Source organism: Falco biarmicus, chromosome 1 (genome assembly GCF_023638135.1).
Source record: "Falco biarmicus isolate bFalBia1 chromosome 1, bFalBia1.pri, whole genome shotgun sequence".
Lineage (NCBI taxonomy): Eukaryota > Metazoa > Chordata > Aves > Falconiformes > Falconidae > Falco > Falco biarmicus.
Genome location: NC_079288.1, coordinates 27,832,283 through 27,847,953, shown reverse-complemented (window position 1 = coordinate 27,847,953; position 15,671 = coordinate 27,832,283). Strand labels below are relative to the sequence as shown.

At 49.0% G+C, this 15,671-nt stretch overlaps 1 protein-coding gene across 2 annotated transcripts; it reads left to right on the top strand.

Moving 5' to 3' along the window:
- Window positions 1-16: 16 nt before the first annotated feature.
- On the top strand, window positions 17-15,396 carry HPS4 (HPS4 biogenesis of lysosomal organelles complex 3 subunit 2). Of its 2 annotated transcripts, XM_056345314.1 has the most exons (13): window positions 17-146; window positions 738-828; window positions 1,392-1,535; window positions 2,963-3,070; window positions 3,462-3,578; window positions 3,707-3,801; window positions 5,428-5,500; window positions 6,227-6,260; window positions 6,893-6,989; window positions 7,481-8,411; window positions 11,452-11,584; window positions 12,451-12,559; window positions 14,112-15,396. In XM_056345314.1, exons 1-13 carry the CDS (start codon window positions 106-108, stop codon window positions 14,281-14,283), a joined length of 2,145 nt encoding a protein of 714 aa, XP_056201289.1. In that variant the 5' UTR covers window positions 17-105; the 3' UTR covers window positions 14,284-15,396. The 2 variants fall into 2 exon arrangements, with proteins under 2 accessions (XP_056201289.1, XP_056201376.1); XM_056345401.1 differs by lacking the exon at window positions 14,112-15,396 and having other exon boundaries at window positions 12,343-12,478.
- The last annotated feature ends 275 nt before the right edge of the window (window positions 15,397-15,671 follow it).

Below are 15,671 nucleotides of genomic sequence, written 5' to 3'. Positions count from 1 at the left end.
GGAGCGGCGCCTCCCGGAAGCGGCGGGAGGGCCGGGCCGCTCAGCCCCGGCGCCGGCGGGACAGCCCCTCTCTCGGCCCGGCCCGCCGCCGGCAGCCCGACACCCATGGCCTGGCCCGCTGCACCGGAGCCCGGCCCGGCGCCATGGTGAGCCCCTTCCCCTGGGCCTGCGGCACGCGTGGCGGGCACCGGCCGCGGGTTTGTCCCTTCGGTTTCGTAGGGAGGTGCTTCATGTGGGCCAGGAGCGGGCCCGGGGCTCCCCGGGCTCGGCCGCAGGAGCGCGGAGGGGCGGGCCGGGCCGGGCCAGGCCGCCCTGCGGCCCCGGTGCCTGTGGGCCGGGCAGCGGCTTGTGCCCTCCGCCCGTGCTCCTTGCAGCCTGGCCTGTGCAGTCGGCGACTGGGTGAAAAGCAGCAGATTGTGGGAGCTGTTTGGGCTGTACGTGGTTGATGCTTAATGACGATTAATCCATGTGCTCAGGATGGGGTCTCACAAGGCTGCCTCTCCTTCCGCCTCTCTCAGCTGCAGAGTTATAGAAGGGATCTTCAACCCACAAAAGTGGGCAGACTTCATAGTGTGGGACCCTTTTGGGTCTGAACTCAGTGTGACTCTGTGACAACAATGTCTCCCTTCATTTGCAATAACCCTTTTATTCCTCCACCTGAAATAATAGAAAGGAGAGGGAGAAATGTAACAGTTTTCAAATATACGGTCGTTTCTGCTAATGCTTTGCTTTTTTAGGTGGAATTATTTTTTCCTTTATGATGGCTCAAAGGTTAAGGAAGAAGGAGATCCTACAAGTGCTGGGATTTGTTATTTTTATCCTCCTCAGGTAATGTCTGCTTTTATTTCAGTGCTTGTAAGGAAGTGTCTGTCCTGCTAGTCAGTGCTCATAATTTTAGTTCAGGAATAGCCGGGCTTTCAGGCGGAGCTTTGGATTAATTCCTATTTAGTATTCACAAAAGTTTTAAGGAAACTTATGCAGCTAGAACCAGGTGGAGCAGAGTGGTGCTCCCCCAGGCTTGGTGCACAGAAGTCCTCGGGCTTCCGAGGCTGGTCATGGTAGAGCCGTGCTCTGCTCCCTCACTGTGGATTCTGACTGGTGGAGTAGTCCAGCAGAGTCCAAGTCTGTTCTGGTGATATGAATAATCATGCACGAGGGATAGAAGTTCCCCTAAACAAGCTCTAGGCCCTTGTGCTGCCTGAAAAAAAAAAAGTCCAATTATTTTTTCCCCAGAAATTTGCCTGTGCTACTACATTTGATTTATAATTGTATTAAACTTATAATTAATTTTTATTTATATCTGAATACTGTAGTGATTTTTTTTCCCGCCAAGTCCAGGATTTCTTTTTCCAAGGAAAACAAAAGTCTTTTTTCCCTGCCTTCCTCGACAGACTCTCCCCGACCAGCAGGAACTGCTATGCGGACAGATTGCCGGAGTGGTGCACTGCATGACTGAGATTTCTGGAGTTCCTCCAAGTCTCATTCGCCTGAGAAAGCTCAAATTTGCAGTTGTAGTGGAAGGAGACTATCTGTGGGTGAGTTCAAGAGATCTGGAGGCAGTCACAGAGTGAAAACAGTGAGAGTCTGAACTACCGTATCAAAAAAGACTGCTTCCCCTCCCCGCCCCGGGTATGGGCTGCACACAGATAGACCTGGGGAGAGCTGGGGTGGGAACCTGCAATGCACAACTTTTCGTTGCAAGGTAACTTAGATTTATTTTTTTTACCACAGCCTACAACTGTGTGTCGCGGCAGTCACTTCAGCTGTTCTGTAAAAAGCTTCACATACCTCATCTGTGTGTTCACACCCAATGTGTTTTTTTAAGATGTGCCTGGCAGTGGCTGTAAAATGTTGAGCTCTACATCGTTACATGTGTCCTTGGGTTACTGGTAGTGACTGGAAACAAGATACCATGTGCTGCAGTTTATAATAAGGACTCGATCTCCCTGTTTGATAGTCTGATTGTTCCTTCCTTCTAACCCTCGGTATTTCCTGCAGACTCTGTCAGTGTTAGCAGACATTTAGTATATAAAGAGCAGCCTGTGGCAGAGTCATGAGAAAAATGCCCCAAACTGTCCCCTGGAAATTGGGCTGAGACCCATCAGACCAGAGGAGGGCCACGAAGATGGTCAGAGGGCTGGAGCCCCTTGCCTATGGATACAGGCTGAGCTGGGGTTGTTCAGCCTGGAGAAGAGGCAGCTCTGGGGAGACCTTACAGTGGCCTTTCAATACTTAAAGGGGGATTGTAAGAACGATGTGAACAGACTGTTTAGTAGAGCCTGTAGTGATAGGACAAGGAGTTTTAAACTGAAAGAGGGTAGATTTAGATTAGATATCAGGAAGAAATGCTGTGAGGCTGACGAGGCGCTGGCACAAGTTGCCCAGAGAAGCTGTGGATGCCCTGTCCCTGGAAGTGTTCAAGGCCAGGCTGGACGGAACTCTGAGCAAACAGGTCTAGTAGAAGGGGGGTTGGAACAACAAGATCTGTAAGGTCCCTTCCAGCCCAAACCATTCGGTGATTCTATGAATTGGCAGTGCTGTTCAGGCTCACTGGGCGCTCTCTGAGATGGAAAGCCTGATGCTTCTGTTTCTCTCAAAAACTAAATTAAGTATCTTCAGTGCTATAAATAACAAGTTAATTTGAATGTTTTTAAGTACTTAGTTTCAGGAAAGCATTCTTAGCTGTTAGAGCACTGAGCTAGGTCATCTAACGTGGGAAGGGAGCACATCTAAAACGCTGGGTTTCCAATATTGTTTATTTATCCTGTCTGCACCAGGATTCTTTTGTGGGTATTTTTGAATTTCCTTTTCATCTGACTTGTGAATCTGGGGGATGTTTGCCTGCTACAGAACTGCTTGTATGCCTTTGATACTCATTTGAAAGCGATTGAGAGTTGTTCTCACCTGCTGTACCTGGGTTTTGTCAGTAAACATTCTTCATTCCTGGCTTTCTGTATTGAAGGTTCTGGGCTGTGCTGTTGAGCTTCCTGATGTCAGCTGTAGACGGTTTCTGGAGCAGCTGATCAGCCTCTTCACCTTCTACAATGGACCTGTGCACCATGCATATGTGGTAATTAAAGACCAGCAGCCATGATGTTTCTGCCTAGGAAGAGATCTTAAAATACTTCCCGTATTGGCCAAGCTCTACCCAGGCACATATGTGCTGGCGTGTTCCTTTATGTTGTCTTCCTGCTAGCAAGGATCAGAACAAGCTCATACATGAAAGAATTGGGACCTGGAAAAGTGTACAGGCCCATCCTCCTGTTGCACCGTGGTAGTGGGGGTATCTACTAAAAGTTTCCTAAATGTTCAGTTTGAAGCACTTTCAGTATCATCTTCCTCCTCATCCTCCCCAGATTCGTCACTTATAGGTACTCTCTCAGGTTGATGGTGCCAGTCTAACATCCTGAATGCATTAAGGCCTGTGCAGTGACAGCTCTGTGGATTTTTGTTGTCTGCAGGCATTTTCTCAGGAGGAACTGAGCAGGCAGTGGGACAGATACATTGAACATATCCAAAAAAACACCAGTGACCTCCACAAGATTTTCAATTCTCTCTGGAATCTGGACAAAACCAAGGTAAACATCTGTCCTCTATAGTGTCTGGCTCTCGAGCTGCCTTAATGCCAATGGTTTTGTGTTTATTTGCTGCTTTGAGCATTTCCCAGGATTCTCTGTCCTAACTTCTTGTGGTTCTCCCTGTCTAGGTGGACCCCCTACTTTTACTGAAAGCAGCTCTCATCTTGCAAACTTGCCAGCGGTCTCCCCATGTCTTGGCAGGCTGTATTCTCTACAAAGGCTTGTAAGTAACCAGATGTTACCTAAAGGTTTAACCCGCACGTTAAATCTGCGCCTTCTCAGGGTTGTGATCCCGGAGTGCAGCCGGGGAGCGGAGCAAGGACCTAGCTGTACACACAGGGCTGCTCTGTGTTATTGGTGGGAACATTAATGCTTCAGGCAAAGTAATCCCTGTTGTCTGGTGTGTTTCACAGAGGATGAGAGGTTACTTGCAGTTATTAGTGAGAGAAATGGAAACATGAAGAAATTTAAGGTTTGGGGTTTAGTAGTAATCTGCTGTCTTTGATGTTCAGCAGGACATGAACTTTGGCTTTTTAGGTGGAAGTCACCAAGAAAAAGTTGTGCGAATATGATTCTTTCCCATTAGTATTCTTTTTGCAGTCTTACAAATACAGTGGATGCATGTGCTGTATGTATGTATTTGTGACCAACTTGATGGCCCGGGACCACTGTCTATACTGATAGAAAGTATGCAGAAGAACAAGCCAGAATTTCCCATGAGAAATGCTGGCTTCTTTCAGCTGGAGATTAATCATAGCTGAAGATGCTGCAGATGTGGCACTGAACAACATCAAGGAAAGCCTCAGAGGTGGCCTTGAAAGACAGGCGGTGTGGGATTCTGAGAATTTCTTGGCAATAGCATTCAAATGCCGTTTTTCTTCAGCATAAACTGTTCCTGTAACACCGTTTACGAGTACTGGAAATATGCCACAATGTGTGCATCCTTCCAGGTCTGACAGAGGCAAGTCAGGCATTTTTAAGGGAATGATCTCATACTTACAAGCAGGATGCTGAGCGTGAGTCATTGCAGCACCTTAAAGCTGGCAGCATGTTGCAGTGGAAGTGGACATCTAACTTGAAAACGGAGTCTTCTGCATCTAGCCATCACTGATGTCTGTGTCTTGTATCACTGGTCTGTCTAATGGAGATTTTTGTTCACCAAGTGTCATCAGAGTTCTCTGAAGTCAAGTCTTGCTAACAACACTGCAAAGGGCTTTGTGCTTGGTTAAACTTCTTTAGAGTCGTTTGGAGAACCTCCAGAATGTGGATCTCAATGAGACGTAAATGGAAAGACCAAGAATACTTTTGGAAGTCCTGTACAAGGGGCCTGTGTTGCAGTAGTTTGAGTGCTAGTCTTTCCAAACCTTCTCCACTGTCCACGGCTCTTGGAGTGGCAGGAAGCCTGTATAGATTGATCTGTCTTAGGTTTTGACTTAGCAAAACCAGACTTATTGGCCCAAAGTAAATGCCAGCAAGCAGCTTTCCTAAGTTTAGAGTGGAACTACCCAAAGAAAAAAAAAAAAGATTCCTGATGGTCACTCAATGTTCATTCCCCTTGTGCAGCAATGTGTTAGCTCCAGCCCATGTCTGGGGATGGTCCTTCAACCCTTGCAGAGTATCTGGTGGGACCGGGAGAGGTGGGTGCCATGGAACCTTGGGGACTGCCAAGGATCACCCAGCTGTGACGTGGGGCCCTGCAGCACTGTTGGTTTTGCTCAGTACAGCAGAAATGTCCTGTGAGCGTTACGGCTGACTCTGCCTGTCCTGATGCACTGAGTGCCAGGAGTCTATGGCTGAGCTTCAGGAAATGGATGTTCTGCTCCTGGATGATTTTGCTTTGTCCTTTTAGGATTGTGAGCACCCAGCTGCCACCTCCTCTCACTGCCAAAGTTCTCCTTCAAGGCAATGAGTCTTCAGGCCAGGTATGTTGCTAAACATGTTCCCTGCATGCAGATACCCACTTGTAAGAGCAGTGTGGGAGCTCTTGTCATGTAGATCTTACGTGTCCATTACTGGGAAGGACAAATATTGATGCTGATGCTAAAAGCTTTTATTAGTTATGCCTGAGTAAGGTTTCAAGACTTCTGCACTAGGAATTTGCTTTTTTTTTTTTTATTCTTTAAGTTACTGAATTCATGAGTTCTCATCTGTGTCATGTTTTGATTAACTTTTTACCCAAGTTTAGGTATTTAGTGCTAAACATATAAAATCTATGTCTGACAGTGACAAATCAGTTTTCGTTTGCATTAAAACCTGTCAAAAGTAATTATTTATGTGGTTCAAAAAAGCCATCAAGATCCAGATATGAAGAAGAAGGCCTCTGCTCTTAATCTGGTTGAGCAAACCAAGTTTTTGTGCCCTGAGCAGGCAGTAATGGCAAATTGTGGTATTTGTCCTTGCTTTCAGGTGTGTATTTGTCCTTACTTTCAGCTGTATTTTGGTTCTTGGGACATCCCTCTACCTCGAGGGCTACCTAAGGAACAAATCACTGCCCAGCATAGTAAACCAGTCACAGCATTTGCTGAAGGGGATGGTCTGGGGCCTGCAGTAGTTACAGGGAGGCTGAGGAGGCTGGAAGAGACGTCCTGGTGGCACTGATGACCAGTGTCAAGTCATGCCACAGAGCTGATTCTTGGCTTTTCTTTCAGAGTGAGCCTGGAGGTGAGGAGCAGCGGGAGCCTGGTGAGCATCCAGCTGCAGAGTACTGATTGCCAAGCGCACAGCAGCATATGGGCGACCCTCTGGGGCTGCATTCTCTGCAGTGAGAGCACGAGCTGATTCTCTGGGATTCACGTCAAAGCTCTTGCTGGATGCAGGAGTATATCCCTGAGGGTGTTGCTGCTACTAGTCAGCATGTGCCAGTGGGTGTCGTGTAATCAGAACTAGTTCCTTCCTTTGGCTAAGCAAAGGAATTTGCTCTTTTGGGTTTAATTGTCAGTTCTGCAGATTCCCAACACGCCTGCTTTAATTCCAGTTACCCATGTGCCTATTTGGCCACTGATGGAGCCCTGAAAACAGATGGCTGATGCTTACAGTCCAGATCTTCAGTCACTGTTTCTGAGCATCAGTTTATAGATACTCTGCCAGGATGGTTAATAAAAAAAACACCAAGGGAAATTTTAACTGTCGGGCATTAAGCGATGAAGAGGGGGGGAAAATGCTGCCTAGTCAGACGTGATCAGTTTGTGGTGACCCAAGATATAGAATGATAGCTGCCTTCATCTCCTGCGGAAGCCTTTGGGCTGATAGGTTTGGCTTCTGTTCTTTATGCTGGGCATGTTAATTTAGTCCTCGAACCTCCATTGCTTTTGCAGATTCTCCATTGCCGCAGGGTGTCCGTATCATCCCAGTATTCCTAACAGAAGGTGAAGTCTCAGTGCTCCGAGACTTTCCAGTGGAGTGGATGACTAGGTAGGAAATCAATCTGACACACAGAGAGGCTTTTGCAGCAAAGGAGCTAACATGTGACCCTGTGTCCTCACTAGCCATTGTCACTGTTTTCTCTGATACTAACTCAAACTCTGTCATCTGACTGTTAAAGCTGCCTGAGGTCTTTCGGAGCGGACAGAATTTGTGGTGTCCGTGTCTCTGTTGTGAAGCAGCATGAAGCGGAACTGTTTCCCAAGACCAAGTGTGATCTGTTGTTTATTAGCTCACAGTGCTGCTTAAAGCCTATGTGCTTTGTGAGTAAGGGAGTGACATTCCCAGGAGTCTGCAGTGTAAGAGGCCCATGCTTTTCACCTCTGTTAGACCTTAGCCCATCCTTTTCCCAGGTGGATGCTTTTTGTAGCAGAGAATAGATCAGCTATTGAACACTGTAGGAGGTGGTAATGTTACTAGATAGGTAATAACTCCAAACAGATCCTACTCAGTAGTTTAATCAACTTGTCATCTCCTGCTAGGTCGTCTGTGTCCTCAGCAAGCCCTAGAGGAGAGAAGAATGCTCTCTGCTCTCAGGCAGTTTCGGAGTCAACAGGAGTTCATGAAAACCAAAACATGAATAATATCTCTGTGCAGGAGTCCCCTGAGCAAGCTTCAAGCACAGCTGCACCAGAAGATGCTGTGCAATCAGGCAGCCTTGCTAACACCGGTCCTTTGAAGGGCTTCTCTGAAACGGAAACTAGTACAAAGAATTCTCCAACTGCAAAACCGAGCAGATCAGACAACAAAACCTCAGAGCTCAGTAAAAAAGCAGCCTTCCCATCAGAGATAGGCACAAAGCAGCTGCTGAGCCCTTCCACACTCCATACTGCTGAATATGCTCAAACTACAGGTCCATATCTGGAAGGCTTTTCCTTTCCAAACCCTTATGCCTGGGAACAGGAGAGTCAGAACATGGGGAAATCCCTTGTGAACTCTGACGTTGAGCAAAGCAGTTTCCAAAGTTATCGTGCAGCCAGTGGCAGTACGGCTGTTTGCTCTCCTGCCCAAGAGTTGAGCAGAAGGAAATCAGGTAAACAAGACAAACAAGGAACTATGAGCCAAAATAGTGTCTCTGGAGAAAGCAGCGGTGCAGCTGGTGGCAATGTGTGGGGTTTGGATTGTCCAGCTGCTGCTGTGCAATCAGAGCTCCAAAGCAGAAGTCAGCTGCCAGCTGTAGAGGTTCAAGAGAGTCTGCCCGGTGACCCAGCAGAGAACGTCCACTGTCCCAGAAGCAAGGAGAGTGACTGGCCACTTCAGGTAGACAGTCGAGGAGCCCACATCGGTGTGGAGTCAGGCGAACAGTGCAAACCAGTTAAGATGAGCTTGTATGTTCACTGCCTTAAGGGGCTTGTGCTCTCCCTGCTAGCTGAAGATGACCTCCGAGAGGACCAGAGCTCCATTGAAGATGTGGTAAGTGGGAAAGCTCTTCCGCTCACTGCTGCTTGCCTGGTGGTGGGGGCAGGGGTTACAACTGAAGAGCGAGCATTGGATTGCGCTCCCCATCTCATTCCTTACCTGCTCTCTGTTGTGCAAGGCAAAGCCATTTGTCTTAGGGTTCGTTGCCACAACCAAAGCTACCTGGGAGGTTGTTCACAAACGTCAGGGAGCGAGTCTGAGAGGTGAGAGCATTGTCTCTCAGGCGACTCCTGTTGCCTGTTGTCTGTCGGTTTCCGCGCTGGAGCAGGATGTGTAGGTGTGACTGTCAGACAGCCCCGCAGGCTGCCAAAGGCCTGTGCTGGATCTGGGTTTTGTTGGGAAACTGTCAGTTTTGTAGTGCTTTTTGGAAAGCAAGGTTTGTTCTCTGTTTAACCTCCACTTCACATGTCACAGCTTCTCACTCTGGAAGCACCAGAGAGACGTGTCTGGCATCGAGTCCCCAGAGCGTTTCCTCTCTTCAAGAAAGTCTGGCTGGCTGAGTCCACAGCCTGCTCTCCCTGGCACTGCTCTCCGGGGGGGCAGAGCGAAGGCTGCCGCTTGGGCACTGCAAATAGGTGCTGTACCAGAGCAATTCCAAATTACTCTGCTGTGGGATTTGCTTCGGTGCACAGGCTTCCCTGCCAAGCGGTGAGGTGCAGCTAATGGGGCTGCGGGGGAAGGAGGTGCCAGCCCCTGGCATTTCCCGGTGAAGCATTAGTCTGCAGAGCTGTTGCCTGGCCTCTGCCTCCCTAGCAGGAGCTGAGTCAAAGCTGCAGAGGCCTGTTTGATATGCCAGTTGCCATAGGAACAACCTAATTTCTTTAACCGACAGACTGGAAGGTGGAGGAAAGCTCAGACTAAGGGCTCCCAGCATTAGCAGAGCCTCAAGGTTACTCCGTTTCCTTCTGAGCTGTGGGACTCGGGGGCTGTGCCTGCGATCCCACCCCCTGTAAGCAGTGCGATGCCACCTCCGCACAGCATGGGAGGACTGCTGTCTCTAGGAAGGGTTGGCAAAATCAGCAGAGGCCAGGAGGTGCAGCCGTGGCCTTTTGCATCAGACATGGCATGTTGCTCTACCCCCTTTCTGCTCCTTTTGAACAGGCATCTGCACAACATCTCCTGCTCTACCACATCTTCTCTGGTGAGGGGGAAAGGGGGAGATACAGGGAGGTAGGAACTGGCGCTCTTGAGAGATGGAGGTTGTCTTTATTGCACAGGTACCCCCAGCTTTTCAGGGTTGCCTCCAGTTGTGGCTCCAGTCTGGCAGCACAGTGCTCAGAGGCGGTGTGATCCCCGACAGCCTCTGCTCTGCTTCATGTCTGACCTGCCATGAGAAGGAGCATCTGAAGGATGTAGCTAGCATGTGAAACGCCTTGTTTGGAGGGTTAGCTCTGCTAGTGACACATTGCATTGCGTGTCCTCCCCTCATCAGATGCCTAAGCAAGACCCACAGTGGACCCAGCCTGGCTCAGTTTGTCATTCAGTTCGTTATGTCTCAAGATCAACTGCCTGACACCGTTGTAATGCATTTTGGTCGGTTTTCCTTTACGTATTGCTCCAGGGCTGACAAAGTCCTGTTTCATTCAGGTTCCTCTTTTCCCCAACACGTTGCTTCCGTCTTGCATACTCCTGCTTTGGCAAATCTTAGCAAAACTGTACTTCCACACATCTTGGGTTTTGGATTCTTCTGACTACACTCTCACTCTGTGTACAGGTGTTTGTTATCTCTTAGGGGAGATGCACTGCATGTCTCATCATCCCAGGAGGAAGAGTGTTGTTTGAGGAGGTAGAGCTGGTCTCTGCTGCTGGCATCATGGTGGATTTGAGGCGTAACCTCAGCTTGTCTCTTCCTTTGTTTATCTGTAGATTAAAAATGACCCTCAGCTCTCAGGGATGTCAAAGCCGAGTTGTAATTAATGTTTGTTGAATGCTTTGAGGCCCCTGAATGACACCAAAGAAGGGTAAAATATGCTACTTGTGCAGCTGAGAACAGCAGGCAGTACCGATCATCCCTCTGGGAGGGTGGTTTCCAATACAGGCGTTCCCTGCAGAGCAGGCGGCTTTCAGGCTGACTTCCTGCTGCTCTTTAGGTCTTAGCCCTTCATTTCGCTGCACAGAAAAGAAAACCTGTTCCATGACCAGGGGGATCAAGGGTAGGCCAGGTGCTGTCGTCCTGCTGAATAGTGGCTTGATCCTCTCCGTGGCAGAGGGAAGCACATGGGCAGGCTGGAGGATCATGGAGTTAATCTTTCCGGCACTGCTGGAGAGCCCCTCAGCCCTGCCTGCTGCCTGGGGGCCTCACACGGCCAAGGCAGCTGGGCTACTGAAAGTCCAGTCAGGAAAGCAACTTGGCTTTCATGTTAGTACATTGTTACGTGAATCCATTGCTCTGTGCCAGGCCTGTTGTTACCTCACAGGTGAGGCTGTTTTCTTGGCTTTGGTTTTTTTTCCTTCTGGTGGTAGCCCAGTGCCTGCAGTCTGTGGCCAGCCAGAAGCTCGGAGCGGAGGCTGGGTGCCTGTTAGAAGATTTACTCATATGTTGAGAGCGTGCTGCAGGAAACACTGCAGGCAATTAAATCCAGCCCAAGCATGTAAAGCTGCGTCCTGTGTTGTACTGTCTGTCTGGTGTAGTAAAGGCTGGTAAGCAAAGGAATATCCCTTGCTAGCAGCTGAAAGTAATGGCCAGGATGTGAAAATGAGTCCTGGAGAACAAAGTTTGATGGTAAATTAGTGGAGTCTTATGTTTTCCTGTAATTAATAGCATCAGTTGGTTTAATGGCTTATTTTCAGGTTGGAGTACCCTTTTCTGAGTCCCTGTCTCACTGACTTGTAAGTTATGAGGCTCATCTGCTTTCTTCCATGCCCAAGTTTCCCAGCCGTTCCTGGTGGGGGCCTGGTCAGCAGCAGCAGTATGTGGAAGGGTCCAGTCTCCCTGTCATCAACATTGGTCACCCAAGCTCCCTCTGGTACCTCCTTGGAAATCTAGATGAAGTCAGGCTTCTGCTGTAACACTTGTTTTTTGCCCTCTCTGCAGTACCACAGCAGTCTGGCTTCTCTAAACGGCCTTGAGGTTCATCTGAGGGAGACTCTGCCCAAAGACTCCTTGTCCCCAGCCAAGACAACCTACAGCTTCACTCACTATGACTGCGTTCAGAACGTACTCACAGGTAAGCCTTCATCTCCTAGAGCAGCAGCTGCTTTGGAGGAGGGAGTAAGGAGGAGAGCAGGGTTTATGGTAACCTTTTCTCATGCTTCAGACAACTTCTTAGAATCATTGCTTGCTATAACTCTTACAAAATAGCCTGGATATGAGGCCCTATTGAGGAAGCTTTATCTTTTGTGAGTTTATAATCTGCTGAAGGCTTGTTGATCACTTTATTTGGATGAGAGCCCAGAGGCTTCTGGGAGATGGAGCAGCTGCCACTGGCACTTTGCTTGAAATGATGTTGCTTTGGGTTCTGTGAAGGACTAAGTAGGACTCGACATCCTCTTCAAATCCATTGTCCTTCCCCCAACTCCATTCATCCCTGGTGTGATGCCTTTTGTCCTGCTGTACAGCAGTGTTTGTCAGTCCTTTCTGGCTATGAGAAGCAGGAACAGGGAACAGGCAGTAGCCAGCAGTTCAGTGACTGCTGCCCTGGATTGGTGACTAGACCATCAACGTGTAGAAAGTCCCGTACACTATTTCTCCAGTTGCATTCTAATGTTTCCCTTTTTCTGGCAGTGTCATAGGCAGCGTCCTGGCTCCCTCCAGCTCAGAAGTAGTGCTTTAGGGAAAGAGAGAAACCCCAACGATTCTGGGTAACCCAGGCCTTGGGCCTTCTTGTCCCCCCCCTCTGAAGTGTGTACACCAGGCGCAAGTCACTGACTAATTGCATTGAGGTCACATTGGGATTTAGGTTGTCACCCAGTCTCTCTTCTGCAGATAGCCAGGATCTGTGGGAGAGGTCCGCAGCCTTTTCCTGCTCAGTAAATGGGGGCACGCTCCTCTACAGAGTGGGCTTTTAACATGCTCCTTGCTCCCGTTCTGCAGCCAACCTGCCCCAAACACCTGGCCCTCTGGATCGGCACTTCCTGAGAGCTGCTGCACTGATCCACTCCAACTTCAACCAGCTTCCGACTGCTTCAGAAGTGATAATCAGGTAAAGTGTGCTTGTAACTCCCTCCTCTTCCAGGCCCAGGAGTACTGGGTGGCACACAGAATAGGCAGAAGGGGGGAATGCCTTTTCTGAGGCTGGCTGAGGTTCAGCATGCATTATAATCACACCGGTGTCTCTTGCCAAGGGTCAGTCATGTTGCCTTATTCCCTGAAGTTTCCTCTTTAGATGCGGGCTACTTAATATTCTGCCTGTAGTGTGATCTGGATGTTGAGAGGCAAGAATGGCACTGTGGCGAGTGGACTGGAGGCCCAGCTGAGTTGTGCCATGGGTTTGGATTAAGATACAATGTTAGAGTATTGCCAGTTCTGGCACCATAAGGTTCTAAGATGCAGTTTTAAATATAGCTGTTCCTAATAAATTTGTGTCTCGGCTGGGAGCCAAAGGCGCCCAGAATTGGCAACCTAGATTTTGTTTTCTTGCACGGCTTGTTGGGTTGGAAACACACTGTAATGTGTGTGACAAACTCAATTGTAATGCGCCAGGCGAGATGGTCTTATCACAGTCAGAGCCCTTCCACACAGCCGCAGCTAAAGCTGATCTCGTGCTACAGCACTCGCCCCGTTCCTGTAGCTGATCTCAGAGAGGATGGTTGTGTTGTGAGCGTGCAGAGATTCTGTTTGCCTGGCTGCGCTTGTTTGTCCAAAACATGTTGAAATAAAGATGCTTCTGGGAATTACACTGTTACACTTCTCTGACACAGCTTGCCAAAGGAATGTGAATCATACACTTCAATGCTGGAGAACTCCTTGTTTAGCCTTAGTTTGACTGGCTCCTTAAATCCTGTACTGGCTAAGCTGGCATATTCTCTGGTGCCCCAAAAAAAGCAACTCCGTGTGTGAATCAGACTGAGTAACAAGATGACTAAAACTGCTTTCTTTTATGGAGGGTTGTCACAGAAGGGTGTCAGCAAACATATCAATTGCTGCTTTCCTCCATCAAGGAGGAGTACAGACTCCTTTGCTTTGCTCCCTGCCAGCCCTCTTGCAGGTAAATACTGAGTGATTTTAATCAACAACTTGAGCTTTCCTGGGTACAGTATCTGACTGTCATCTAAGCTTCATCATGTGTGACTGAATGACCTCATATGGTTCCTGTTGCAAGGGTGCTGTGCTGGGATTTGCTTATGGACAGCAGCAGTGAGCTAGTTTCCTCCAGGAAAGAAGGGGTATTGGACGCAAGGAGCATTTAACTACTGGCTCTTGATGTACAGGGCTAGTGTGCCAGCAAGGGAAATAATCACAGGATGGCCACATGCATGGGTGTTAATGCTGCTGAGTAGGTCCCAGAGCATGCGACATATGACACTTTCTCTTTTAGGAAGGCAGGTCTGGTTCCCTGTGGCCCTCTGGTGATACACTGCAGGGTTTTGCTGCCCATTTTAGTTCTATGTTCCTTTGCTCTGCTGAGAGAAAAGTCCCTCTCAACAGCTGGGAGTCCAGTGCCGTAAGCATCCCAACAGCCAGTCTGGCGAGTTGAAGTGGATCTTGCACAAAGCTATAAATCCTGACCACTGCCTTCTCTCCTGCCCTGCTAGGAATGCCTCCACAGCTGTGTATGCCTGCCGGAACCCCGTCCAGGAAACCTACTTCCAGCAGCTGGGTGCTCCACTCCGCAACTCAGGTGTTCCCAACCCTCACGACAGTGCATTCACCTTGCCAAGCAAAGCCAAGCAAAAGCTGCTGAAGCATGGAGTGAACCTGCTTTGAACTGATACACTGAGGCAACATGTCTCAGCCCGTGCTAAAAGTTAGTTCATCTTCAGTTATTAAAATCTCAAAGCCTTTTGTTCCATAGGAGGCACAAGGCTCTGTGCTATGTCTGTAGTGTCTCCAGCCTGCCTTGCTCTGAGCAAGGGGAACACTTACTGCCTTGCTCCTGCAGCACATTTTGTGCTAGTGCAGGGTACTATTGATGTTAGCACTTACCAAAGACTGAAGATGGAAAGTAGCTGTGCTGGGGTACTTGGTTTACATTGACTCTAGGACTATTCATAGTGCTCTGCTGCCATGGGCAGAGACTCCTGGAGTGCCTTGACCTAAAGTAGAACCTCTTGCTCTAAGCTACACAGACACCAGGCTACTGGGCAGTACTGGCTGTCAGAGATGTCACTCAGACACTGCAGGTGCGTGGAGTTCTGTGCCTACACTTGCCCTGGTCAGACTTGGGCTTTATTTATATTTCTTAATCTATAGAAATGATCCCCGCCACAATGTAACGCCTTACCTTGACTAACAGAGCCTGCATGTTCTCAGACTAACTGGAATAGAACAAGTGCTGCAAATCTCACAATCCTCCTACAGGCGTTGTCAGGAGGTTTTTATACTGTAGCTGAATCTGGAAGATCCTTGTACAGCACCATGCAGCCTTCCTTGCTGACCCCCAACGTAGCTGTAACCTGCTGGCCTCTCCCGGGGGCCGTGCTGGCGGTGGTACGAATGCACTACACCTGCCTGCCCCTCGGCCTTCTGCTTCCTCCCCTCCCTCCTGTTGCAGTTGCAGGATCTTGTTTCACCTTCTTGTTCTTGCTGCTCAATTTGTCTACTCTCTGGTGACAGAAAAGGCAAGTGGGAGCCCTTAAGCTAATGGGACCAAAGAGGTTTTGTAGCTCCTCAGCAACTGTTCTCTTTCTGCTCAGACAGCGTGTCCTGTGTCAGCAGCTGGCTGGGGGGGAACTGCTGGTGACGGCTGCTTAGACCTGCGTGATGGATGCCTCTGTCTGACTGTGCTGTATGTTTCAAAGCCTGCTGCTGTTACCTACACGCACATCACTGTGACCATGAAAATAAAAGGGAGTCTCCAAGACTCGTCCAAGTACTATGTGTCAGCGGCCAGTCCCACTTACTGCTTGGTCGTCATGTTTGTGATTCCTGGTGTGAAGGTTTGGGGTTGGGTGACCTGTTACCCCTGGTTAGCCCTGTGCCAAGGGCAAGTTCCTGCACTGGTGGGGTTGAACAGGCAGTGCCTGTTGCCTGGATCACTCCTGCAAAAAGTGGCTCCTTGTCAGGGTCTTAGAAGGTTGCTAAAGGTAGATGCGTTACTGGCTTAACTGTGAAATGGTGAGAAGGCTTGCGTCAGTGTTAGCAGGGCAACCTCA